Source organism: Homalodisca vitripennis, chromosome 2 (assembly GCF_021130785.1).
Source record: "Homalodisca vitripennis isolate AUS2020 chromosome 2, UT_GWSS_2.1, whole genome shotgun sequence".
Classification (NCBI taxonomy): domain Eukaryota; kingdom Metazoa; phylum Arthropoda; class Insecta; order Hemiptera; family Cicadellidae; genus Homalodisca; species Homalodisca vitripennis.
In genome coordinates, this window is record NC_060208.1 from 79,130,057 (window position 1) to 79,157,118 (window position 27,062).

The window sequence follows — 27,062 nt, forward strand, 5'->3', positions numbered from 1 at the left end:
ATTACGAGCAGTCAATGCTCTCACCTACACTTTGAAAGCGCTTAACACCTGCCTCGCGGATAGAGAGTTCACGTAGATAACAAGAACTAGCCACGCTGAAGCGAATTATATATATATCTTTATTGCGTGGTGAGAATTAACAATTATTGCATGCGTCAGCAGTGTGAATCTAGCAAATGTATCATTTAAATAATGTTTTCTCAAAATTAAATAAAAAACAAAAAAATATCGGAATAAGGGGGTTTCATTGTTGCTTAATTTTTTCAAAGATTTCTGGATTTTTCATCCCAGCAATCCATTATGAACTCATGAACAGAGTAAAACGCCTTTGCCAGCAGGAGGTGTTTCTAACGAGCTTTTAATTATTTAGTTGTTTGATACCATCAGAGAGCCTGAATCCAACTTGAGTGTTCAATCAAACGTTCAGTTCGATGCCGCTTTGTATTATTCGTTCATGTTGTCACTGCATCTTGTTTTGTACTGATGAATATCCCTGTCCTGCACTAACTCGCACTTGAGTCGACAGAACTGGACGAAATATAGAGACATATAGAGAATACAGAGGCAGGGTAAAGTCAGTAAACCCAGCTCCCTAATGGCCTCTTTGCACAACTATATGGGGATAGCTTTTCAAAGAATTTTGAGTTTTTTAGATTTAAAAACTCTTTCAAATCTTATTTGGAACAGCTTTCCCACAATATTAAATCGTAAAACAAATGTGGACGTACCACACCACAATAAATAATTTATAATACATTTATAGGACCATATTGTGCAAGGTTGCGCAGGACATAAATGCCTTAGAGAAAACACTTTCGATGTGGTAGTCACATGTCAGCCATCAATCAAGGTACATTTAAAGGAAATTTGTGAAATCAGCTTCTTCCAGAAGAACGTGGCTCACCTCTGGGCACTTATTACTACCGAGGGCTAAAATTTTGGGCGTTTGATTTTGAACTGTTCGTTTTAAAATTAATCTAGAGAAATTCTCAATCACCAATTCAACTCAATGAGTGAATTCATTTCGAGATCGTGTTTCGATTTTAATGTCATGCAGAGAGTCGTATTGTCAACGTAGTAAATCACTTTTCTACTCCGGATTGATGAGTCCAACCTGATGACGTAAATTAAGAATAGAACTGGCCTTAATATTGATCCTTGAGGAACACCATAAACATTTGACCCTGTCTCACAGATTACCCGCTATTTGAACGCACTGCTCTCTGTCTTAAATTATAAGGAACCTATCAAGTGGCAGACCGCAAATACCACTTGTCTGCAACTGGCTATGACATTTGTATCACATGACTCAATTCTAGGTCTGAAATTGTGGGGCGTTACCTCCTCAAAATTTAAACGTTCAAAGGAAAATTCTCATAGGATATAGGCGGGTTAAATGTCACGGTCATTACACATTTCAGCCGCATGACTCACAGGGCCGAGCCATGGTAAGAGTACAGGCGGGAGTCCATGCTTTTGAAAATCCTTCTTAATCGGCGAATGATCGATTCTGCTCTCAAAAGAAGAAAGTTTGAGTCGTCATGAACATAATGGATTCAAAACCCCGAAAGAAGATTACAACGTAAAGTTCACTTTCTGGGTGTGACTTAGCTCAAATTCTACCTTAAAACCTGTATAATAAAACCTAGATTAGTTTAACTATGTAGAAAGATGCTGTTTTTACTAATACAAGCATCGATAGTAACTATTTTGAAGAAAAAATCTATATCTTTCTAATGTGTTTACAGATGACAGTTAGTGCGCTTGGAGTTGTTTATGGAGCACTCTTTTCCCTATTCACCCTTGGAATGTTCTTTCCTCGTGCAAACGCTAAGGTAAATAATTGGATTTTTCTTTCGAAAAATATATTTTTGTTCTTATGGCAAACTATCTATAGTTATAGAGGGAAATTTAATCTTAGATAATATCTTTAAAATTAAAACGTATCTCAAAATATTTAAGACTACAAAACATCACATCTAAATATAGCTTAGATAAAGAACTACGTGATTAATAATTTATATGGGCGTATAAACAAGTAAGCATCAAACTAGAAAAGCGCAATTAAAACGAAAGAGCTCCCTAGATTTATATAACAGTTTGGTGGATTAAACAGTTCGTGTATTCTTATTTAATGTATTAATAATAGTTTTATGATGGACGTAGCCATTATGTCTTGACGCTCACCTTAAGTGGCTCTTTAACAGATATGTAACGGATTCCATTTCCAGGTGTCATAATTATTTCCAAATTGTTTAAACCGTTATCCCATAGTAAATTTCATAATCAATAAACCCCCTGTTTAAAAAGTTTATGTCTATTAAAAAAAGAAAGTTTGTTGGGACACTAAAACCATACAGTACGAACATCCTATAATTGTTGAATATTATGTATATGTACACACACACATACACATACATAAAAGATTAATAAATATTTTTTTAAACTAGTAACATATAAAATGTGATTAAGAAATAATTGTAAAGGAAACAGGATTTATCCGGATATTTGCCATCGTTCAGTGAAACAAGAAATCAGTAACACTACTTTTCGAGATGTGCAATCTGATCTCTTCTTCAGATAATAACTAATCTAATACATAATTACAAACTAAGTTAAAATAAACAAATCATACCAAAGCGTTGTGGCACGCCTAAGTCAGGAATCACAACCACCATGTTGTTTGTCAACTTCACTAACTCTAAAAACATGCACTTAATAAAAAACTATTCACAACACCAATCATTAAAACTGAACTACAGAATACAGGTCACAATACGTCTGCATTCATCTACCAACAACCTACGACTCTAAAAAAATAACCTTCAAACAAAGAAGAAATAATTGTTCTAAATTTGACATTAATTGGACTAACAACTAATTACGAGTTATATTTTTAATGTGTATATCTGTTTAAAAATGGTAACGCTATTCTTACATACTGTAAAATTCACATTTATTCTATTTCAGGGAGCAGTCATGGGAGGGGTAGCAAGTTTCTTAGTGGCATCTTGGATAATTTTCCACGCTCAATTCTACATAATTCAGGGTAAACTAAAATTCCCTGGCAAGAAAACCAGTATTGATGAGTGTCCCGTAGGAATTTACCGGAATTATCAGTAAGTATTAATAGGTTATGCTAACAATGAAAGGTTTTAATAGGCAAATAATTTCTGTGTGCATAAAGACATTTCTATTACAGTTCCAATGCGTCCCTGTTGTATAACTACACAGGGTTGAGCTCTCCAGTGGTGGCGGACATCTCAGTGCCTCAGGTCTACCAACTGTCCTACAACTACTACACAACGATTAGCGCAGTCTCTGGTCTAGTGGTAGGCCTGGTGGTATCTCTGTTGACTGAGCCGCCAGATGTCTCCTCCTTGAGTCCGGACCTCTTCACACCCTGCGTGCGGAGGTTCCTACCCCAAAAGAAACAAGAGATACGTCCAAATACCTTGCACTACGATCTTACTTCTCAACATGACACTGATTTGTGAGTAAACGAGAGTAAACCAATCACCCACGGAATAATTGATTGTGCTGGTTTATTTATTTCAAAGTGCCTCAATATTGTTAACTCAGTGACAGTATTTAAAAGAAGAAAATGAATAATCTTGTAATCGGTTCAAGATTTAAAATATGTATAGCCATGTTTTAATGTCTTTTTAGTTATATGTTTGATGAACAGTTAGCTGACAGAGATTATAAATATTTGATAGCGACTTTATTTATTGTTGTCTCTGAAAAACTGCTCTCCATTAATATAAAATTTATAAATATTTTGTATACTACCACTTTTACACCCTACAAAAAAGGCGCTCACCACAATGTAATTTTCATAAAAACTTCCAAGATAAAAGTTTTATTTGTAGTTTATGAGAATTTTGAAGGTTCACGTCAAAAAAATGTTCTTGCTATTACAATGCTTCGATGGAGCACATGTTATGAAGGTGTTTTCGACGCTACTTTCTTAAAAGTTTACCAGATATCACAAAACTCATATATGAAAATCTACTTTTATTATATTTATACTATTTTTACAATTATTTTTGCTCCGTAAGACCCATAAAAAATCGCAGTCCAAAACCCTTTAAGCAAGATTACTTTACTATTTTACAAAAAGAATAGAGCAGAAATAATCTACACACACGCACATACAAAGACTTCCAATCTGGAGTCCTGCTCGTCTAAAGAGATTCATAAGACGTTTGGCAACGAAGAAGCTCAAAATGAACATTGTTATTGCACTGTGAAGCCTACATTAATGTTTTGCTTGTTCAATTGGTGGAATACGTACTACATTGTGACTACTTTAAGTCTCATTATACATGGGTCTGACGGTGATGTCGATGATGCTATTATTTATGTGTATGAAGGTCGATTTTAAATGTTCCAAGCCGGGAGAAATGTATCTGTGTAAAACACGTTTCATGTGTTTAACCCTTTTTATAAACTCTTATTACGACCTACACCAAAACTAGTAAAACTGTCGGTCGATTTTGTGCCTAAGAAAAATGCATCAGTCAATTCAGACTCAGCTTGTGTCCTCATAAAATGCAATTTTTTGCTCTCAGCTCCTGGAATTTCTTACTTACCAAAAAAGTAAATTAATGTAAGGATTATACACGAAATTCTATTCTAAGTAAATTAAAATTGTTAAAAATGTTATGGGTATAATAAAGCGTTAATCATCTGGATTGTAATCCTTTTTAAATAATTTAAAATCGTTACAGTTTTACTATCATTTCAGTTATGTGGATATGATTATGTTTTCATTGAAAACAAAAGAATCTGTACAAATAAAGTTTAATTATTGTTAGAGTGTTTGTTTTAAATTAATTAATAATAACATTTAATAAGAAAGAAGAAGAAGAACAATACAACTAAGGATTATTGGAAACGATTCTATATCTGCACTTTTTGCCACCTCTGATCCAAAACGCACTCCATATTGCCTGCGATAGGCATAATTCTGTTCACGTAATTTTCAAAATTTAATTTTGTTAAGTATCAAATATGTTAAATTGAGGTAATACTATTTTATTGGCGTATTAATTTATTACTACGTAAAATAATACTACATAAATTGACCTAGTATTATTATTAATATACTCGTAGGTTAATTGTAGTAATTCTAAAAAACCCTCCCATGAGAAAATTAAATTTAAGTAAAGTTTCAAAACAAAGTTTAATGTGAACTCCCAAAATTATTTATTGACTTTATACCGGTCCAAACTAGTAAAAGGTCGGAGAGGATCAACTAGTGGTGTTTCTTAAAACTCACTTAACATATAATAAATTAAATTAACGCAAATAAAATTCACATCCTGCTCTCCTATTTTAAAGTCGTTCAATATATGAAAATTTGACAAATTTCTACTTTTTAAAGTGATCATAAAAACACCTAGCCAACCTAAATTTGTGTAAAATTATTTTTGGTGCGTTTCAAAACATACACATTTTATTGGTAAGTTAAACCACTTACATATAATTAAACATGATTTTCACATAACATATACACACACTGAGATTATTTTAATTTACTCACGTTTCGGCGAAATTTGTTCTGAACGCCACTAACCTAAAACATAGAATTCCTAATTAACACAGACGAGAGTACGTTTTTGAGACCTACATGAACATATTTTATTGGTCGGGCTACAAGAAACAGCTGTACTAAAAACATAATTGATTCGAACAAAAAATGCTCTAAAATAGCAATAGGGCTTAAGTGATTTTACCAAGTACGATACGGTCATTAAATTTAAACATTGTTTGCGAAACCACCAATTAAAAAAAGGAAAATTAAATGCAAATTACGAGTATATTGGATATAACACGTGTTTACAGACACAGGGACAGACGCGTTCATTACAAGTACTCAAAACTGGTTTTCTGCCCTAACAACTGTACTATTTATGTTGCATTTTTCAGTATCTTACAGAAAGAACTTTTTAGTAGTCTTAGTATTACATGGCTTAATTTACAAAGATTAATTATAATGGTTAGTAGATTTTAACAACTTTTAAGAATTGTTGTATTGATGTAAGAATCGATGTAACAAAGCTAATTCCATATTCAAATCTATAAACAACAAAATATTTATTGTTATTGATAATTAAAATACTGTTGCGTCGTGTTATCTGAAGCTGCTACGGTCTAGAGGCCACTGTATAAACTAACTTGTCTGGACTTGACTTTTGTCGCTGTCGCGACTAACTATGTTAACTTCATTGAATTGTGTCGAAAAACAGTTGGTAAAAAGCTCCGTTCAATTATTTTACATGACGGACAGAGCCACAGAAGGTAAGATAACTACAGACCTAAAAAACGGCTAAAAATAAGGAATTGGTACTTTTAGAAAAAAGTATGATGTTTTTAAAGGAATAAACATATTTCTCAATGAACTATGACGAGCATATTAAAACTTTTTAAACGAAATACTACTCAACGAACTGACACATTTTAAAATAATATATAACTCATGGAAAAGACATTTTGTATAATGTTAAAAACATGTTATTTCCTTCAATCATATAGCCGTGTTATAAAAATGCATATCCACGTCTTCAGCCATTTTAGGTGGTCTTATCTCAAGAACCCTCCAATTATTAGTTTAAATAAAAAAATACTTCCTGACAAAAAAAAAATACTTTCCATGTTTATTTGCCTCCAGCAAAATTGTTTAAAACAGTTGTAAATAAGAATACAGTGTAATTAAAGTTAGTTAGTTGATATTTTGATTGTTACTTTAAGAACAGATAAAGAATAACGGTCTGTAATAAATGTTACCACGTAAAATGGATGAAACCAACTTTTCGCAATGAAGACGTGTAAAGCACATTTATTATGTTACTCTGGATATAATATCAGTATGCCAGTATTGAAAGATTGATAGCTTTTATCTAGTTATAGGTAATAAGAAACAGACACAAAACCAAAGTGAAGAGTTTTGATGACAAGTCTTCGAACAAACATGATACATCTTCAATATTGCTTTTTATCGATTTTCTTCAAATATACCACTGAATTTTGGAATGTACAAAGTTCATCAATTCTAAACAGATTTTAGTTTCAATCGGTTTTATACATGTAATGAAATCAACATAGTTGGTTCCATAGCCACTAGGTCGCATTAGCAGCCAGTTGCAGCGACGGAAATTTGACAACAGACAAGTTAGTTTGTACAGTCACCGCTAGATCGTAGTAGCTTACTGTCAACATGTTGCTACAGTATTTTAATTATCAATAAGAAGAAATATTGTTTTTTTGCATATAGATTTGAAGATTGAATTAGCTTCCTTACATCGAGATAAATTCTTCTAAAGTAGTTGAAATATACTTTATAATCGTTATAATAATTATAATGTTTTATAACCATTGAAATTAATCTTTGTAAATTAAGTTGTGTAATACAGTTTTACACGTATTAGGCTACAGTTTTTTCGGCAAGAAACTAAACACTTTTGGAATTCTGTACCGGTTGTGCACTGAGAATCTTATCCGATCAAATAGTGTCTAAAGGGTAAAAGGAAACTATTTTAATGAAACCTGAGCACTTTTGACTTACGTCATATGATGTAACTAAATCCTGTTTTAAGTAATTAAAATGGGAAAGACAGACTCTTTAGTAAGACTTTTACGGCTTTTCATCGTAATCGTAACAAATGTAAAATGCGATGGAAACTACATAGATCCTTGTTGTTAAATTGATTCAGTTTTTAACAAAATAATAATTCCTGAATTAGATAAAATAATTAAGGAAACTAAATCTAAAAGAAAAATAATGGAGTTGACATAAATGAGCCGCCAATCGATTTATTTATTTTTTACTGCAATTTTACGATCAAACAAATGGAGTGGAAACCATTGTCACTAGTAGCGACAAAACTTGTACATGGAAAACTTTGACTATAGCACAGGGAGAAGCTGCAGCTATTCCCACAGCCTCTCTAAGTAGATGATGTGGGCTGTTTGGACTCAGAGCGAGGACGGCTTGAATACAATCTAAAATCTTTAAATGCTATACACCGTAACATAAGTTCACAGCAGAAGTGTAAACATCATCTGATGTTTTAGCATTGTTGCACATATTAGAATGGGAGTTTAGGATATTCGGTAAATAGGAGACTAACACAACCCAATAAATAACTGAACGTTAGCACGGAGTTCGGAGGTTCTGCGTATTGAATAAAGATAGGTATAATGAATAAAAGGGAACATTATCCAGCCCATCACAGAAGAACGAGTAAAATACATAAACCACAGAACAATAAAACCTTTAAAAACAAATAATGGAATTTAGGTGTGAGAATTTTCTACGTTTAAATTAAAGTCACGATGAGCTTGCTTAAACTCTGAACAACTGTTTTAAGGCCAGTGAAGGACACGATTCTACTGTGTATACATGAAATCTATGATGTATTTAAGGCTCACTTTACTTAGTAAAAAGAAGCATTTTTCTCATATTGTGGGTTGGTGGATTGCGCTAAAGCCAAACACGATACGTCACTGCCCCTTCAGTTTCAGTTTCCCATACGTGCACTGAAGAGATTGCTCGCACAGAGAGGCCGATTGTGTTTCAAGTATGTAATTGTGCGAGCAGTGTTACGATGTGTTCTGAACCGGAAAACTAAGTTGTTGGTAAGAAACTGGCAATGTAAGCTAAGATTACAGCTGCTTATATCGTTAAAAATAACATGCGAATAACGCAAGTTGGTATACAATAAGTAACATTCAGTTATAAAATTAACTAAGGTAAATAGATAACTTAAATATAAATATACATATGTTATATTACATATTGTAAATTTCTAATACAATATTTTGCAAAAATACTATGTTAGTGACTCATAAATTAATTATTAATAACTTTACAGTAGACAAATTTTAAATTTGTTTTTTTAACCAAAATGACATAAAAGCTGTTCTATTTGAATAAAAAAAGTAACTGATGATCACTGGAATATTCTAAATCATAGATTTATTTTTGTAATTACTAAAAGCCGATATTCACAAAAAAAGGTTGGGTGTTTGGTAGATCCATTTTAATCGATTTATTTGATACTTCATATGGTTTATTGTAGGACAGAGTTTAATAGAAATATATTTGAAAGGTATATATTAATGAAACTCACCTCTATTTAAATACATTTATTAAATGAAATTATAAGAAATGTATTTAGAAGTTGCAGCACTATAAACTTTACTATAAAGCACTATAAAGTCTATTTATCAAAACTTAATTCATTATGACCATTATATTCGATGTTATGCTTGTTCCTTGTTCTACGCTGATTAATTATTGATATGATATATAACTAATTTTCAATTGTAAATACGATTAAAAGCCGTACCATATTTAAACGCGAGTTCCCAATTATACTAAATAATCTTAAAGAAAATCTACACTAATAAGTATAGTAATATTAATCACAATATCCACTAATAAGTATATGTAAACCTAAACCCAATTTGTACCGATAAGTATTGTAAGCTTATACACAGTTTACACTAATAAGTATAGTAAGCTTGAGCACAATTATATGGGTACATCTGCTGCTTATAGCAATGTACCGACGGACACAAAAAGCTTGGACACAATCAGTTCATACAAAGCGGCAGTTTTCCGTTCCCATTCTGGCGATTGCTTCTTTTCACCCATGTAATGTATCGAATTGGGATATTCTCCATTCCATTGTACCATTTCACGTTCTACACTGTTCACCTGCTCACCAGGGCACATCGATGTCTGAACAGAGATTTACTTGGAAGGTTACAAATTGGAAGGTTACAAGCTCTGTAGAAATCAACAGTTGATTACATACCTTCCATATTATAATATTAGTGTAATAGCCGAGAGCTAGTTTGCACTATGTAAGCACGCAAGCTGGAATCTCTTGACATCGATAAAGGACTTTTTACAGTAAGATATTTAAATAGATAATGGTTTTCACAGATTATAATTTTTTTAGCTAGATACATTTAAAGTCGCCCAGAATATACGTAAATAATACTTGTGTCATCGTCAGGCAACTGCATATAGATAATGAATATCGCTGACGCTTATTTAACATATAACGTACATGAAACTTAATAATAAGTGTGTAAAATATAATGCGGAAATAAAACTCTATATTATATGTTTAACGTTATTAATATCATCACATATCAATCTGAACTAAAACTAGCGTGGTTTGACGATCGCCTTATTTACGAGAAGTTTCTCCATTGATTAAAAAAATCACGTTGTCTGCTTATACAATGAAAATTGGCTTTCAATTGTTGACGTTACTGTTTATTTAGATTAGGGATTTGATGAATATCTGGAGACACGGGTAGGGAATTGCTCACCGTTGAAGTCATTAAAAAAAATCATAATTCTGACTTTTTAAAACATTTTCTATACCTAATGAAAATCTTTGAACATTTGAAAATTGTTTATTTTATTGATAGTTTATCGATCTTATATTAGAAGATGATTCTCCATTCTATCATTCTCCAGAACATAGCAAACGCATTTCCAATAGTGTAAAAGTAAATTGCAGTATTTCAAAAGTTTACTTCAAATATACAGTATGTCCGTTTTACTAAGAACATATCGTAACTTTGTATCATGTTGATAAAGATATATTGGTTCAAAACATTTAAAAAAATTTGATTTCAAACAGTAAGTTGTCCGTGCGATGAATTCTTTAAATTTAATAAAAACTCGGAATTAAATTACAATCTCAAAACTGTTAGTTTTTGAAGGTTCTAAAACTTCATTTAACTAAATACTGTCTTTTTGAAATCGTATATAAAGTTTGAATATAAAATATGAATGATATTTATTAGGAATGAGAATAAAAATAGATCGGGTTCATCAAAATAACAGCAACATTATTATTATTCACAATATATACAGACATACATGGGGGTTTGCAGGTGCCCTCTCACTCATACAGTTTTCGCTGGAAAGAACAACGGTATTTTGCAATTTATTTAAACAATTCTGATATTTTAAAGTGTTTTATTTATATTTCTCTTTAAATATAAATCAATACTTATGATAATAAATAAATTTTGAACAAACACTCCAGGAATTATTAAATTTTTATTTTTGTTTAACAAAAGTATTAAATTACAATAAGAAGAAGATGGTAGAAGGTACTTATGATAATGTTCACAAAGTGCCGTAAAAATTCATTATCGACCCTTTTCGTGCGAAACCTCCTTAGAAAGAGTGATACTGTTAAAAAAGTTAGATATGGGGTACCCACATTTAGAACACAACATGCCAGATCTCTTAACACAAAAAGAGAGTTGCTATTTGAAGAAAAAATTCTTATGTTTATAAATACGTGTTTAAAGAACATACAAAACAGCAAATCGAGGGAAAATAATATTACCCTAACTCGGCCTACAGAATAAATATCCATAGCGACTAACATTCTGAACGATAACTGGGATTTGTTTTTTTTATAACACATACCTCCAACGAGAAAACTAGTTAGTGGAGAAACTGGTCATGACATATTCAAGAAGTTAAATTGTTATCAAACTCAGGTAATGATTTTCAAATAAGAAACTCAATTTGCGCATGAATAATCCTCGTAATGAACGTTATTGGATGCGCTGCCCAGGCAGAAAATAGGGTAATTGGACAGCGCGAGCCCATTATTGGAAAGTGCCGGATAATTCCTCGCAACAAAAGCCGTTCCCATCAACCATAATAAAGCTGGACTTGTTCACTCACGTACATCATACATTTACTTGACATTAACAACTGAAACCATTGTGAGTCTTGGAGTTCCAACCACAGCACAAGTGAAATATTTTTATTATACAGGACACTTATAAAACTACCTGTGTTGGAATACATTAATACATTGTAGCTCTCCACCAAACACTTCTACTGCAATGAATCTTACTGAATCATTTTAGAGTAAGAATAAAATAAAGTGTTAAATTCGGGTCTGAGGGCTAATGAATCGTTTGATACGCTAGAGATTAAAATAAAGATTCTAGAAAGAAATACAGACTCGGAGTAAGTGATTAAGTGATAACTTACGTTTCTATTTCCTTAAGTTATTTTACGAGTCATCCATCGATTTAGTTCAGTGGTTCAAGAATAATCCTTACTTGATGGTTAAACATTAGGTGTATGTTTAAAAAAATAAAATGGGCTTATGTTAAATGTTTTACAAAAATACAAAAGTCAACTTTTGACTAAATTTAACACACTTTTCTAGAAATATGAGGTAATCACTAAAATATTAATCTATTCAAACTCATATGATAAATATTTGTATATTCTTTAAAAATCACATCTTTTCTCAAAAAAAGTCGGCAAATTTTTAATTCTATTTTATTAGGTTGAATTTTAAATCAAATTAAATATATAAACATACCTGGCAGTGTTGATTGTCCGTAATTGATTTGGTTGCTGCATTTTGTTACTTTAGTTAAAATCCAATTACTAACTTATAGGATGCAAATATGCAGAGCTTTATAATTTATTATCATGTATTATTATTGCAATACAAATATATATTGTCTTGTGGCTCCTTTTTTTGTGTTCATATAGTTTTATACCAAAAGAAAACTTATATTTCTTTTGCTCAATAACTACAGCTTTTATATAAATGTTTATGTGTATAACAAACCAAGATAATAAGCTAGCTCTAAATATGATATACAATAAATAATAATTCATAAAGGAGAACTAAATCTTTTAAGAGGAAAAGTAATTATACGCTCTCCAAACAAAAGGTAAATTTTGGAGACAATCCTAAAAGTGTCGTGCTTCAGTTACAGAATATACAGGGTGTCAATTTAGTCTGGAACCTCTTTTTTAATTTTTGAACCATAATAGAAAGAAATACCAAAGTTCACACGTGCTTACTGGTGATAGTAACGCACACATCTGCCCAATTACCGACCAGATAATCCCTTTGGGGGACGGTCCACAAGGAGTCAGACAAAATTCTTAAATAGCAGCATAGGTCAAGTTTGGTATCAAATTAAAGGACTTACTTAGCAGAGTACAATGCTGCAAACCGGACTTAAAAAGGTGGATTCATTCAGTAGTTATAGCTATTTGAATTTTAAAACAATTGAACAATGTAAATTATTAAGTATTACAAGTAAACACCAATTTTTAAGTACCTGTGATCAAAGTAAGTGTTCAAAATGTTCCCCTACCATCGTCTGGCAATGTCCTAGGCGGTTGTAAAAGCCATCCACTGCATTTTGAAGGTAGTCACGAGGAATATCTTGAGCTTCTTGGACTATGAGATTTCTTAGGTGCGCCAAATCTCGAGGCTTAGTACGATAAACTTTATCTTTGAGGTATCCCCAAAGAAAAAATCCTGCAGAGATAAATCAGGGGAACGAGGGGAATCAGGGTCACTCTACTGCACCACGTCTTCCAATCCCTCTGTGAAGGAATATTGTATCCAAGTATTCTCTAACAAGGAGATCAAAGTGTGGTGGCGCGCCATCTTGTTGGAAATAAATTATTTGAAATTGTCGACCAAGAGCAGCTTGTAGTGCAGGAATTATCTCATTTTGGAGCATTGCTAGATACGAGTCACCATTTAAATTACCATTGATAAATAATGGGCCCATAATTTGATTTCCTATAATACCTGCCCAAACGTTAAGTTTCTGTGGATGCTGTGTATGACTCAATCTGCCACTTTCACATTCTAACAGTAGTTGTGTTATTAGTAATAATTATTGATTCCTGGCTTCGATTACTACATTGTCAGATGATGGGAGGGGAACACTTACTTTGATCACAGGTACTTAAAAATTGGTGTTTACTTGTAATACTTAATAATTTACATTGTTCAATTGTTTTAAAATTCAAATAGCTATATCTTCTGAATGAATCCACCTTTTGAAGTCCGGTTTGCGTCATTGTACTCTGCTAATTAAGTCCTTTAATTTGATACCAAACTTGACCTATGCTGCTATTTTTGAATTTTGTCTGACTCCTTGTGGATTATCTGGTCGGTAATTGGGCAGATGTGTGCGTTACTATCACCAGTAAGCACGTGTGAACTTTGGTATTTTTTTATATTGTGGTTTAAGAATTAAAAAAGAGGTTCCAGACTTAATTGACACCCTGTATATAACCCTATCTGATTTATACAATTAAAGGCAGCCTCTTTAAATGAATACAATCCATTAAATCTAAGCTTAGAATTTTCAATAAATTAAAAACCTATATCAACTCATACCGGTGTCATTGTTGAACACATAAAAGAATACAATTTATACTTTATTTTTTATAATTTCACCTCTTTATTTGATGTACTTTATTTGTAGTAATTTTATAATTCTGAGCAGTCAAACAACTGCAAATAAGCAGCTAAAAAAGTTTGTGGCTTATTCGAAAATGTAGGAATGGCTTTCATAAATTGCTTTTATATTCTAGTAGCACATTGCTCATAAAAATAACAAGTTTATAAACATGTTAATGGACTTGGTCATTTCAAAAATGGAAAAACGAACTAGCTCAGGTTAAAAGTGTGTTTATCGTTTCTTAATTTGTAAATGTGTTTACTTAAATAAATAATCATTAAATGGTCTGTTTTATTATTATTGTAGTCTACTAGATATTAATACATTCCTCTTTAATTTTCTTATATTATATGTTTAATACCTCAAAATAAATCAGTAATTATATTTGCAGTAAAAACAGATCGTTATGTATATTTCCTTTCAAGCATATAAAATGTGGATAAATTCATTTATATGAAATTGTGATGTAAAATAGAGTATCAATATTTATTTGCTTGATATTAAATTACATAAATGATGGAAAAAAAGAAAACCGTTTTTGGTACACAAGGTTCGTGGGGTATCTGTTTTACAATCTCAGCAAACTAGTTTTTATTTTTATTTAAACTCTGAAACGTAAATAAATAAATAAATGAAATAAAATGGTTTTGAATAATTTATATTATATTTAGTGTTACTAAGTAGTTGATATTTTAGACTTTTAGAGCTACGTGTTACTATGGATCATTGCTGGATATAAATAGTTTTCCTAAACATCAATTCTACTTTTTGCATTTCTTCCCATAACACTCGTTCATCGGGTTTGGTAAAATCATCGGCAGGTACAGACATAAAGGCGGGATATACAGTATATAGAAAAAGGGAAGATTAATGTCACATTTAAAAATCGTAGGTTTGGAAACATTACTCGTCTGTATAAAATGAATTTACCAAGTAAGCGTAATGACTGCTGTAAAACATTTAAAACTTATACAGAGAAAAAGATGTAAGCAAAATATATCGGATACCCTTCATTAAAACTGTAACTTATATACTGGTAAGCACATCAAAGATATTTCTCAACGGTTTGAGTTTTCAACGTTTTTATTGGATTAGGGAAGAGAGAGTTTATTTATTAAAAGTTACCGACGAATACAGCAAGCAAAAGATACGTGAGTCTGGGTAAATATTTGATTCTCATTTGAGACTAAACACATTCAACAGCAGTTATTGGTATACTAAGTGATATATCTAAAAAATTTAAAATTATTGATGTAATAAAATTTTTACTGAACATTTTAGGAATCGATTGAAACATATTGCTTGTTTGTCCATATGATATCTAATTAATCATTTGACCGAGATTTAAAATTTTAATTAGTACCATATGGGCTGTTATACCGTTTCAGCACTCGCGGTAATTGTAATAAGTAAACCAACCAAAAACTGTTAAATTATCATATTTTTCTTTTAAGATTCAAAACATTTAAAAATTTGTGTTTAGCTACCGTTTAGTTTGAGTTTTGAGTTCTCTGATCTGGTATGCATTCATTAATTATATTTTTCATAAAAAGTTTTATGACGTACGACCAAACTATTATCTGTTGTAAGTTTTTACGAACCGCACGAATTAGCAGTCGAATTAAATTGATAAAATACAAGAACATCTAGATATATACAAATTTTCTATACATATATGGTACAAAATTTAAACAAGAATATCTGGATATCATGTATGATATGATTGATATGATATATGATTGGACACAGTTTCCCATTGAGCGACATGTACGTCATAGGCACACACACACACACACACACACACACACACACACACACACACACACACACACACACACACCACACACACACACACACACACACACACACACACACACACCACACACACACACACACACACACACACACACACACACACACACACACACACACACACACACACACACACACACACACACACACACACACACCACACACACACACACACACACACACACACACACACACACACACACACACACACACACACACACACACACACACACACACACACACACACACACACACACACACACACACACACACACACACACACACACACACAGCACACTACACACACACACACACACACACACACAACACACACACACACACACACACACACACACACACACACACACACACACACACACACACACACACACACACACACACACACAAGTGGATTATATTTACAAAGGTGCTTGTGACAATAAAAAGTAAAGTCGTGTTGTAGATCTTCGCAGGTTTTCTCTCTTTCTGAATATACCAAACACTTTGTCTTAGATGTATTTATTAGGAGTTTATAATCTATTAGCCAGTTTGACACAGCTTCCAAATCATTAGAGATCGACAACCTTAAACTAGTCTTACTATACGATGAACATACTAAAGCTGTATCATCTGCATATGCAAAAAATCTGAGAATTTAGTTTTAATTTTAATAGTTCATTTATATATATAATAAACAAAAGGGTTCCAAGAACACCTCCCTGTGCCACTCCATACTTCAATTCCATAGCTGCACTAGTATGATTTTCGATTTTTATTACTTGCTTCCTATGTTTACAAAATGATTCCAACCAGAAACAATGCATTACCCTTAACTCCGTACCCCCTCAGCTGCCTCAACAGTATCTCTATGTCCACAAGGTCAAAAGCTTTACGGAAATCGAGGTAAATTGCAACTGTAAATTTACTTACATCCAGCGACTCAGCAATATATCTTATATGTTTTATGTTTCTCTATAGCAACATCTGTACCTTTATTATGCAAAAACCCAAACTGATTATTAGCTAATTATAGAATTGTTTAAAAAATACATTAACAATTGTTGTTTTATAATAGACTCAAAAATCTTTGCTAGAGTGCTAATCACGGATATAGGTCGGTATGACGAGAATTCTTGCGGATTTCCAGATTTATAAATTGGCACAACAGCTGCGACCTTAAAGGCATTGGGAAACACACCTGCAATAACGATTTTGAGAATATATGATTCAAAATAGGAACAAAAACAGTTATATTTTTCTTTATAGTTATTATATTAATGCAATCCAATCCACAACTTTTCTTGTTCTTCATTTTACTTATTATGTCATAAATACAATTTTCTGTAATATGAAAATCCTCAAAATATGAATCTAATTCACAAAAAATTTAGATTATTAAATAAGTCATTTGCCAAATGACTCTTCTCTCAATTGGGCCGTTACATTTACAAAATATTGATTAAAACTGCTCAGCAACCATTACTTCATTACCCTTCACCTCTGTTACAGCCCCGTTGCATATAACTTTATGTATTTTACTTTTTTCTTTATGCGTGATGCTCTTAAACGATTTTCCAATATTTTTTGTGTTTCCATTACTCCTATCCACCAAAGATGAATAGTGACTCAATTTAGCCTGCTTAACCTGTCTGCACACCAATCTAGATAAAGTAATGTACCGTGTCTTAATAAACAAATTATTTCTATCTTTGGCATATAATTTATATAAATAATTTTTTCTATTTACTAACTGTACCAAATCATCTGTAAATCCATGGATTACTTTTTATTGTCAACAAGCACCTTTGTAAATATAATTGTGTATGTGAACCAATTGAAATCGTTAGTAATATTAAATACCTAGGTTTTGATTATTGATAGGTGGTTAAAATGGGACGCTTATGGTAATTATTTAGTGAAAAAATTGAGAAACGTAAACTATGCCCTATTTCATATGAGAGAATTCCTTGCCTCGAACTATTTATTAAAGCTTTATTTCTCTTGGTTTGAGGGTCTGTTAAGGTATGGAATAATCCATTATGGGGGGAGTAATGAAAATGTTTTAAAAACCAATTCGGTATGACACAACGATTTGCTATTAGAAATGTTTTTAGTTTAAAAAAATTTGATAGAGTTTCTCATGTATTTTTTTGAAAAACAACATATTAACTTTAAATAAACTATATGTATTGTGTTCAGCAATTCATATGCACAAACAAATAGATAAGTATCATATTAGGGAAAACGGGGGTCAATACAAGATCATCGGATATATTGTCAGTTCTTGTTCCATGTTTTAGAAAGGAAATCGCTCGAAAACAATTTTTGTTATATTGGACCAAAAATAATAAATAAATGTATTTTAAAATTAGGAAATGATAATAATATTTGATTCGAGACCCAGATTTAAAATGAAGATTAAAATGTATGTCGTGGAAAGTAATGAAAAATTATATATTCTATTAATACTTACATACTATTTTATGTTGTTGTCGTCTGTTTGTGTTATATTTGTCATTGGTATTTTATATTTGTTATTTACTGTTTGATAATTATTTGTTTGTTAAATCTATTTATATATTTATGCTTGTTGATATTTTTGAAATTTATAATACTCTGTTGCTGTTTTGATAATTATTTGTTTGTTAAATCTATTTATATATTTATGCTTGTTAATATTTTTGAAATTTATAATACTCTACTGCTGTTTTGATAATTATTTATTTTTAAATCTATTTATATATTTATGCTTGTTGATGTTTTTTTTGAAATTTATAATACTCTGTTGCTGTTTTGATAATTATTTGTTTGTTGAATCTATTTATATATTTATGCTTGTTAATAATTTTTGAAATTTATAATACTCTACTGCTGTTTTGATAATTATTTATTTTTAAATCTATTTATATATTTATGCTTGTTGATATTTTGAATATTGTTTGTTGATCTTACTGTTTTGGGTTGTTCATGGGGATAGAAAGTGTTCTGGCCAAAAATGTGATATTTGATATTTGATATTTAATATTTTATTATTTATATATTTATTTGTTTAAAACTTAATATATTTATGCTTGTTAAATTTTTTTTTTTACCTCGTTTTTGTGAGATGGTTCTTGTTAAAAATCTGGATTGTATAAGTAGTAAATTAAGTATATATTATGGGCTGATAGTAAAGAGTATAGTATTTGTGCACCATGGTGGGAAGAAAGCATAAAAATAAGAAAAAAACCTTGAATTGCCAACTGCATGTATATTTAGCCTAAGTTATTGCATTATGTTGTAAATAAGTCACACGTGCTTCCAAGCACCTGACTCTGTAAAATGTATGTACATTTTTGAAATAAAGGTTTTTGTAAACTCTGTAAACTCTGTAAACCACACACACACACACACACACACACACACACACACACACACACACACACACACACACACACACACACACACACACACACACACACACACATATATATATATATGTATATACTGGTACATAAACTGGTATATATAATATATATAAATAAATATATACATAATCGTTTGAGTCCCGGCGGAGCAAGTACTTTTTGTGATTCAATCTTTATTGAAATTAAATCTGCCTATTGCCATTTAATAAAATAAAATAATGTATATATATTATTTATTTTTTTAGTATGTTTACCTATATCTCTTGAAAATGTCTTGTTTTGACAAAATATAGAGAATTATTTTCCTCCATTTTGCTGTTCTTATTGAAGATATATATATGAACAAACATTTATTTCTTTGCTGTTGAGATCCTGAGGCACGTGTGTATAAAATTATATCTCTTCAGGGCGCAAAGAAGTAAAGAAACAAAAAAATATAGTTCCTCTACGGGTTGCAATCGCGTTTTAACCTCTATAGACGTTTACATGTTCATGGAAAGGTTTTAGTTTTTCTATGAATCAGTTTTTTTAATGAACATGGGTTACTTGATGTGCAAAAATTTACGGCTTGTTTCGTTGAAGTAGGTTTTATAACATTGCTTTAATAGTATTTACAAAAAGAAACTTTAAAAGTATTTCCAAAGCACTAGATGTCTTCGAGTTGACATTGGCGCAATATAGAGTAAATGTTATAGGGTAACTCTGTCTCTGTTATTTGCATTCCACTACCAATCAAGCACTGTATACTTAATATTTTCAAAAATTAAAATGTTAACAGATGTTTCAGCCTATTTCATGAACTTCAGCCAAAAAGCAAAGAAGGTTTACGTGTCAGCAACTGCTGCCTTTTTATTGTTAAACATAAATATATTATTATCACTATATCTCCAAATCCTAAAGTGTTCCTAGATTATATTTCGATCTTCCCCTTCCTACAATCCTTAATTAGACCTAAACGAAATAATCGAATATGTCCAGCCGTTCTCAATATTAGGGATTAGCACCACATTTAGCTAATTATTTTTATTTATAGGATAAGTAAAAGCCTACATCCGCTCAAAAAGCGTTGTAATTTACTTTACTCTAAAGGGGCATAGTTGCATTTTTTGTTTTTTTTTCTCAACCAAGAAGATATATATATATATATATATACAGATTTCAGAAGCTCACTTCGGCCATAAAGCGTCTACTTTCGGCCATTGTAATTTTTCTTTGGTCTAAGATGTAAGCGGTTATGAAAAAGAGCAATGAACAAACTGTCTAAGTTTAATGGAAGTTGATTTTAGCACATTTTTATGTTCAAAACGGATATTTCAATAACAACCGATTTATTGTATTCAGGCGTCCGCTTTATTTGTGAAATAAAACAAGATCAACTGATCTCATCAGCTACCATAGGATCAGTGTGATACAGGACAAAACATCCAGTAAGATTGAAAATCAACAGAGGCAGAGGTGTGTTGTGAAACACGTGTTTTGTATGGAAACAAATCTCTAAAATCCGGATTGAATCGGATCTGTGAAAAGATTCAACAGAACTGTCCCTCAACAGGCTTAGCGCGAGCTGAGTGGCCTGTTTACTTATCATAAATGTTAAAACACCACTTCCCTTTTTACCGCAAAGCTCATTTTGAATAAAGGATGGCAAATAAACATTGCTGTTTGTTGTGCTGGGGATAACTTTGAACAGTTTATTCGTTAGTTCATGGTTCAGCCAGTAATTCCATATGTACATTCAGTATTTTAAAGTAAATATCACTTCTATGTTATCTAGCATGTTTTTACTTATTTATATTTTACCTAAAATACTATGGACTGTAGGAGATGTATATGATTACATTTTGACGCTACAAAATTGACGTAACGTGTTTAATCTTGAAGCTGGCTAAAGTTCATTAAGACTTAAGACTTAATCTTACGATAACCGTTGAACCCGCTATACTACGCCATTGGCTAATTTATCTTCCTCTTAGTGCATCTCCAAAATCTTGATTAAACCTTTCCCAACATAACTACGTTATAAGTATAAAACTCGGTTGCTGTTTTGGAATCGAGTCTGAAACATTGTGGTTACTCAATTTTCTACCTGATGAGACAATGAGATTACCTTTTCACCTAGATTGCCCTATATTTTGCAGCCTATGTGTCTCTGATGTCGAAATGATGCAAAGAGTTAGTTTGAGGGTATTCTATTTTTTTTATCTCTTCAGAAGAAAACATAACTCCAGATTCCAAGAGCCAAGTCTGCGGCAGCGCAGAATTCAGATGCTGCACTAAGAGGAAGGTGAACTGGACCCAAACTCAATATTCACATAAAGTTTATTATTTTACACGGCTAAATAAAGTTGTCTTGGCCGAAGTCTACCTTCTCCTTTTTGGTAAATTGCACAGAAATGCACGAGTTTTCCCTTAGAAAACTAGAAAGAACAGTAATCCGTGAAAGATCGATTGAAAGTAAAGAGATACTAGTAAACCGGTAAAGTAACAATAAAACTATAATTGTTGAAAATTTAGTATTTCTCCTGTATTTTGTACTATGTTTTTATATGCTAATTAGGACCAGTTTAGGATAAAAAAAGAGGTGGAAGTTATTATTATTTTTACTTATGAACATTTATAATTCTGTGCATCCTATTCTTCGGACATTCCTTAGCAAAAATAGATATTCGGTAGGAAACAAATAACAAACTTTTATACCTCTAAAACGGCCAAAACTTGTTTGAATTATAATACTTGAATTCTTCTGAAGATGAAGACTAAACCGTTGATAATATTTAGTATAAGAAATTAAAACAGTGCGAAGATAATATGTGTCACAATTTCGTTATGTCTACAGTGTTATATACTGTAAAAAGATATTATTGTCTTCGTTTTTTTGTACTACTACAGCAACTAGAACTTAAGATACTTCAAATAATACTAACTACTTAAAAATCAATCAGAACCAAGTTTAAATAATATATTCCTGAGAAAAAAAACTGTTGGTTGTAGATAACGATGTACTAAAAAATTACACAAACCATTTTTGACGATGAAAGATATTTGATTAATTGATTAGCAAAACAGGGTTGAGTATAAAGATATTCACATATCTTATAATTATTATTACTTTACTCAAACAATTACAATATGAGAATATGTCCATGTTTTGAAACATTATATAATATGTTACTGTTAATGCTAGAAATCTATTCTCTAAATCAACAATGAAAGCAGATAAGTTCTACAGAATATTACTTACAATTACGCAAGTTTTTGCACGCAGGTATAAACACAGTTTAATTTTCACATTTTAGAGTTTTGATCAAACTGTTTAATTAAAATAAACTGAAAAATTACATAGAACCGGCCAGGAGAGCCAGTTGAATGTAGTCAGTAAACAATACATTTGTCGTTTACATCGATGTGCCATTTTGTGGACAGTAAACAATGAAACAGTAAACATTGCTTAAAAACACAATCAGAATGAAGGTTTGGTTAAGCCGTTTTCCGCATTTTCTCTAGAAATAAACTTAGTGAGAATCATTGTTCCACGATTATTGTTAATATATTGCGATAGTTATCCAGTTTTGAAACTGAAAAATACGTAATTGACCTGAAGCATATCGAGCTGTTAGAAAAATTTCATTTTCATTTTTCAGCACATCGTCCGAGAACGATCAAAGGTATAAAATTGAAATTCGCATGAAGCCTTATTTCTCCAAAAACACATTGTGTTCGTGCATGTCACTTCATTGGATTTGTCTAAGCGTTAGCGAACATTTTCACATTGGTCATATAGGAACCAAGATGTCAACGAGAGAATTGCACAATAAATAAGTTCACAAACTGAGTATAATTATATAACATTATATTATTGATATAGTAACACATGTAACCTATCAAAATTAAATGAAATGAGTTGTAAACTTGTAATTTTGCATGCAGACTCAACGAAGCATGTGGTGTGTCGTATTTCTACCTTGTTTTATTTGATGCGTCCTTCACGCCTTATGCTGTCATGGAGGAACACCTTACTTCAAAATTAATTGTTGTCCTTCCTTAGCTCATTGTACAGGCATTGAGTATCGATTTCCACTACCTTGGATCATAGTTTCTCCGCGTGGTATTATAGAATGTATAAGAATGTCGGATGATTATAAAGTCTGTCTAAGGAAATATAGGCTATTTATAAAAATAAATAAAAAATGTAATGGTTGATCCGTTGGAAATAAAATAAAAAATCAGTGTACGAGTACAATCAAGGCCTTTGTTTGGTTAGTTTTTGACGATGGAAGGATTGTGTAGGAAACAGAAAGTTCCGGACGTTTGCCATCGTTCAGTGACACAAAAATCAGTTAAACAGCATTTCAAGATCTGAAGTTTGAGCTCTTCTTCAGGTGAATAAGTAACACAACACATTATTATAATATAGGTTAGAATAAACAAATCATACCAGAGCGTTGTGGTATCACAAAAACCGTGTTGTTTGTGAACTTTACTAACTCTAAAACATGCCCTTAATCAAAACAAAACATGCTAATTGTTAAAACTGAACTACAGAATATAGGACACAATATGTGTGCATTCGCCGTCAACCACGTAGGACTGACCACCACCCAATAGTAAAATGGCAATCATCACGGCAGAAACAAGATGGCTTCAAAAAGGAGGGAACGGGTGCGGGCCTTTTTATTACTGGTTCACTCTAGATGAACTTCTTAAAACCATATTGTGAATCCGCATTGGTTTATTACAAATATATACTCTGTCTGGTACTTTAGATTTTATTTTTAAATCATTTTTCAGACTTAGAATTGAAAGCGGCCTAGTTTTCACTTATGGTTTACCGATTGGTTGGTCTGAAAATTTACTGTATGAAGCCTTGATCAATTTCCTTTGAAAGAAATGAGGATCCCTTTATATTATGTTGGTTTCATCCCAATTCATGCAATGGTCTTCGGATTAACAATGATGTGCAATTTTTGATTCTTGTTATAAAAGAATGATCATATCCTCGATATGCTACTGAATTTATGATAACGGAGTATTCATGTAGTACATTAATGTACTATTCAGTATTTAAATTTACATTGTTACCATGGAATTTGACGACCGGCTGAACACCTGACGATCTAAGCTTGAAGAGGTTTCAAGTGGGTTTTTTTTGTTTAACCAGCTTTTGTCATGTGAATGTCGCTGATTTAAGGAGAGAAGATCCAATCCATTATTATCATATTACTAGCACAAGCAGTTACCCATACGCTGTTTTACACGTATATGAGCACCTCTGGCTCGAGGTAATTATATTTGCTTAGCAAATTTTGAATTTAATTTTTTGAACGATCAAAAAATATGTAAAAACATGTATATTTATGGCCATTGTAATTTATACCAGACTTAGTATTTTTGTGCCATAATTGACCTTGCCTTGTTCCTAGATCAAGATATTGTAAGTATAAGTTATTTCTTCTATTCTATTTCGGTATACTTATATAGGTTATATCTAGATCAATATCTTAGATAAGATATTGAATGTAAGTATATACATTCACACGTCTGAAGCGCCTATTTCTGTCAAAAGACAACTAAGATGGGTTTTATAAGTCTTTAAATTTGAGGTAAGAGTTAGATAGTATCTTTGTCTTTGATATCTACATTACTGATCAGGCACTGCATACTTAATATTTCAAATAAAATGTATGGTTAAAAGCATATGTTTACTAAGACATACTTTTCTAATCTGCATATGTGACAGCTTACGTTGAGTATGGCCTGAACGACGTAGTGAATTTTACTTCATTATTGTAATGGAGTCAGTGTAAAAAAGCATGTTCTTACCTTCTAGTGTGGTCTTTGGTGTGCGAGGGATGGAGGTTAAATTTGCGAAAATCACTATTTAAATAATCGCTCGTATCTAGCTTATTATTAGTGATCGGGCAAAACTTTCTTAGTTACTTCATAAACTATTAGTAACATTACTACACAAGTTTGAAGTTCAGTAAAAGGTTTTGTTAAGTCAATGGTTATCATGTAAAAATTATAAATGTAATAATAAAACATTAATATGGATTAGTTTTAACAGAGATACTCATTTATTTTATTCATTGATGGACATATTCTTTTTCTAAATTAAACAAACTAAACAAATGTTGTGTTTTGCTTATTTATTTGTGCGCAGCGTCCGCACGTCGAACAACTTGCAACGCTCTTAGGATGCATGAATAACCTCATATGTCTCCTGATGTTTTTTGTAGATTTTAACTCACTTCCACCACCTTCCTAATCCATAAACTTCTTTTGTATTCTGTTTATGTGACAACAAGAAAGGTGATTCTGTCAATGAATAGTTAGATTTCTGTGAGTTGATGGAGGTGATCATGGCGTGCTTTCATATAAACGATTTCCGATAACAGGTATTCAAATTGAAAGTTATAAATTGAAATCGAAGATACAAATTGAAATCACGTGTAGGTATGGATGAATCCATGGCAACGCTGTTATTTATTTGTTTACTCTTGATTATTGCATTTATTAGTGACCGAGCCATATCCACTAGGACGTGAGGATGGACCATTTAAATCATATATGCACCAATAAATTATTATTCAATATGTACTTTAGTAATATTTAGTTTTATTAAATAAGTTATTTTTAGAAAATTATAAATATTATGTTCTTACTTAAGAGATATATATTTATATAGTGGTATGTAAGAAGTACTCCTCTATTTACTGCCAAACTGATTGATTTAAAACTATCAATATACAGTATAGTTACAAATTAAGAGATAAATATAATTAGTGGAAGTTTTTTTAGAATTTGAAATTTGCTTTATGGCCCTATGAAATTGAATTGTTATAAAGCAAAATGGAGTTCTCAAGTGCTAATAAGTGACAATGTGTAATATTCTACACAAAAGGTTTTGTAATAAATTCATCTACGTATTTTTATTAATAAAATCAAACCTACAACCTAAGATCATAATAGTATTGCTGCCAATAATAGGTATCATATTTCAGGTTTTGCTGATTTATAAAAAAGTATTGCGTTTTCATTTAAAAAATAAGTAAATATAATGTAAAACGATGGAAAAAAGCCCGCGGTTTATGTCTTGAAATGTCATCTCTTAAAAAGCAGCCTGTAGTATCAGATTGTTAATAATACTGACATAATTTTACACTTTTTGCAATTTATACCAGACATTTGTATGAACAATGTATATTGAAACAATTTTTCTCAGATTTAGATATTCTTGCTGCATTTTATTCAAGGATAGCTTATTGAAAAAAGATGACATATATTTGTACTGTGCCAAAAGTTTCATAATATTTTAGTTCGTTCAAGTCTTCAACTCTAGAAAAACATCCACTTCCGATTCCGTTCTGTAAAATGCACTATAATTTTCAGGCTGTTATTTCTAGGTAAATGGTTTTTTTCCTATTTGCATGTCCTTAAACAAAGTAGCAAAATAATGGTTACAGAAGGAATCACATTTCTTGCATACAGGTTAAAAAAGAGACTATTAAGTTTCCAGCGTATCGCAAGGAAATGATCTCATGTGGAGATTAA

At 31.5% G+C, this 27,062-nt stretch overlaps 2 protein-coding genes across 2 annotated transcripts in view; one reads left to right on the forward strand and one right to left on the reverse strand.

The window, feature by feature from the left end:
- LOC124354226 (roundabout homolog 2-like) overlaps nt 1-27,062 on the reverse strand; it is a 607,997-nt gene that overhangs the window by 158,701 nt on the left and 422,234 nt on the right. The gene's annotated exons all lie outside the window — the stretch shown is intronic.
- LOC124354230 (sodium-coupled monocarboxylate transporter 1-like) lies at nt 1,768-3,528 on the forward strand. The gene is made up of 3 exons (XM_046804534.1): nt 1,768-1,835; nt 2,971-3,119; nt 3,203-3,528. The coding sequence occupies exons 1-3, from the start codon at nt 1,809-1,811 to the stop codon at nt 3,495-3,497; spliced, it is 471 nt and encodes a 156-aa protein (XP_046660490.1). The 5' UTR covers nt 1,768-1,808; the 3' UTR covers nt 3,498-3,528.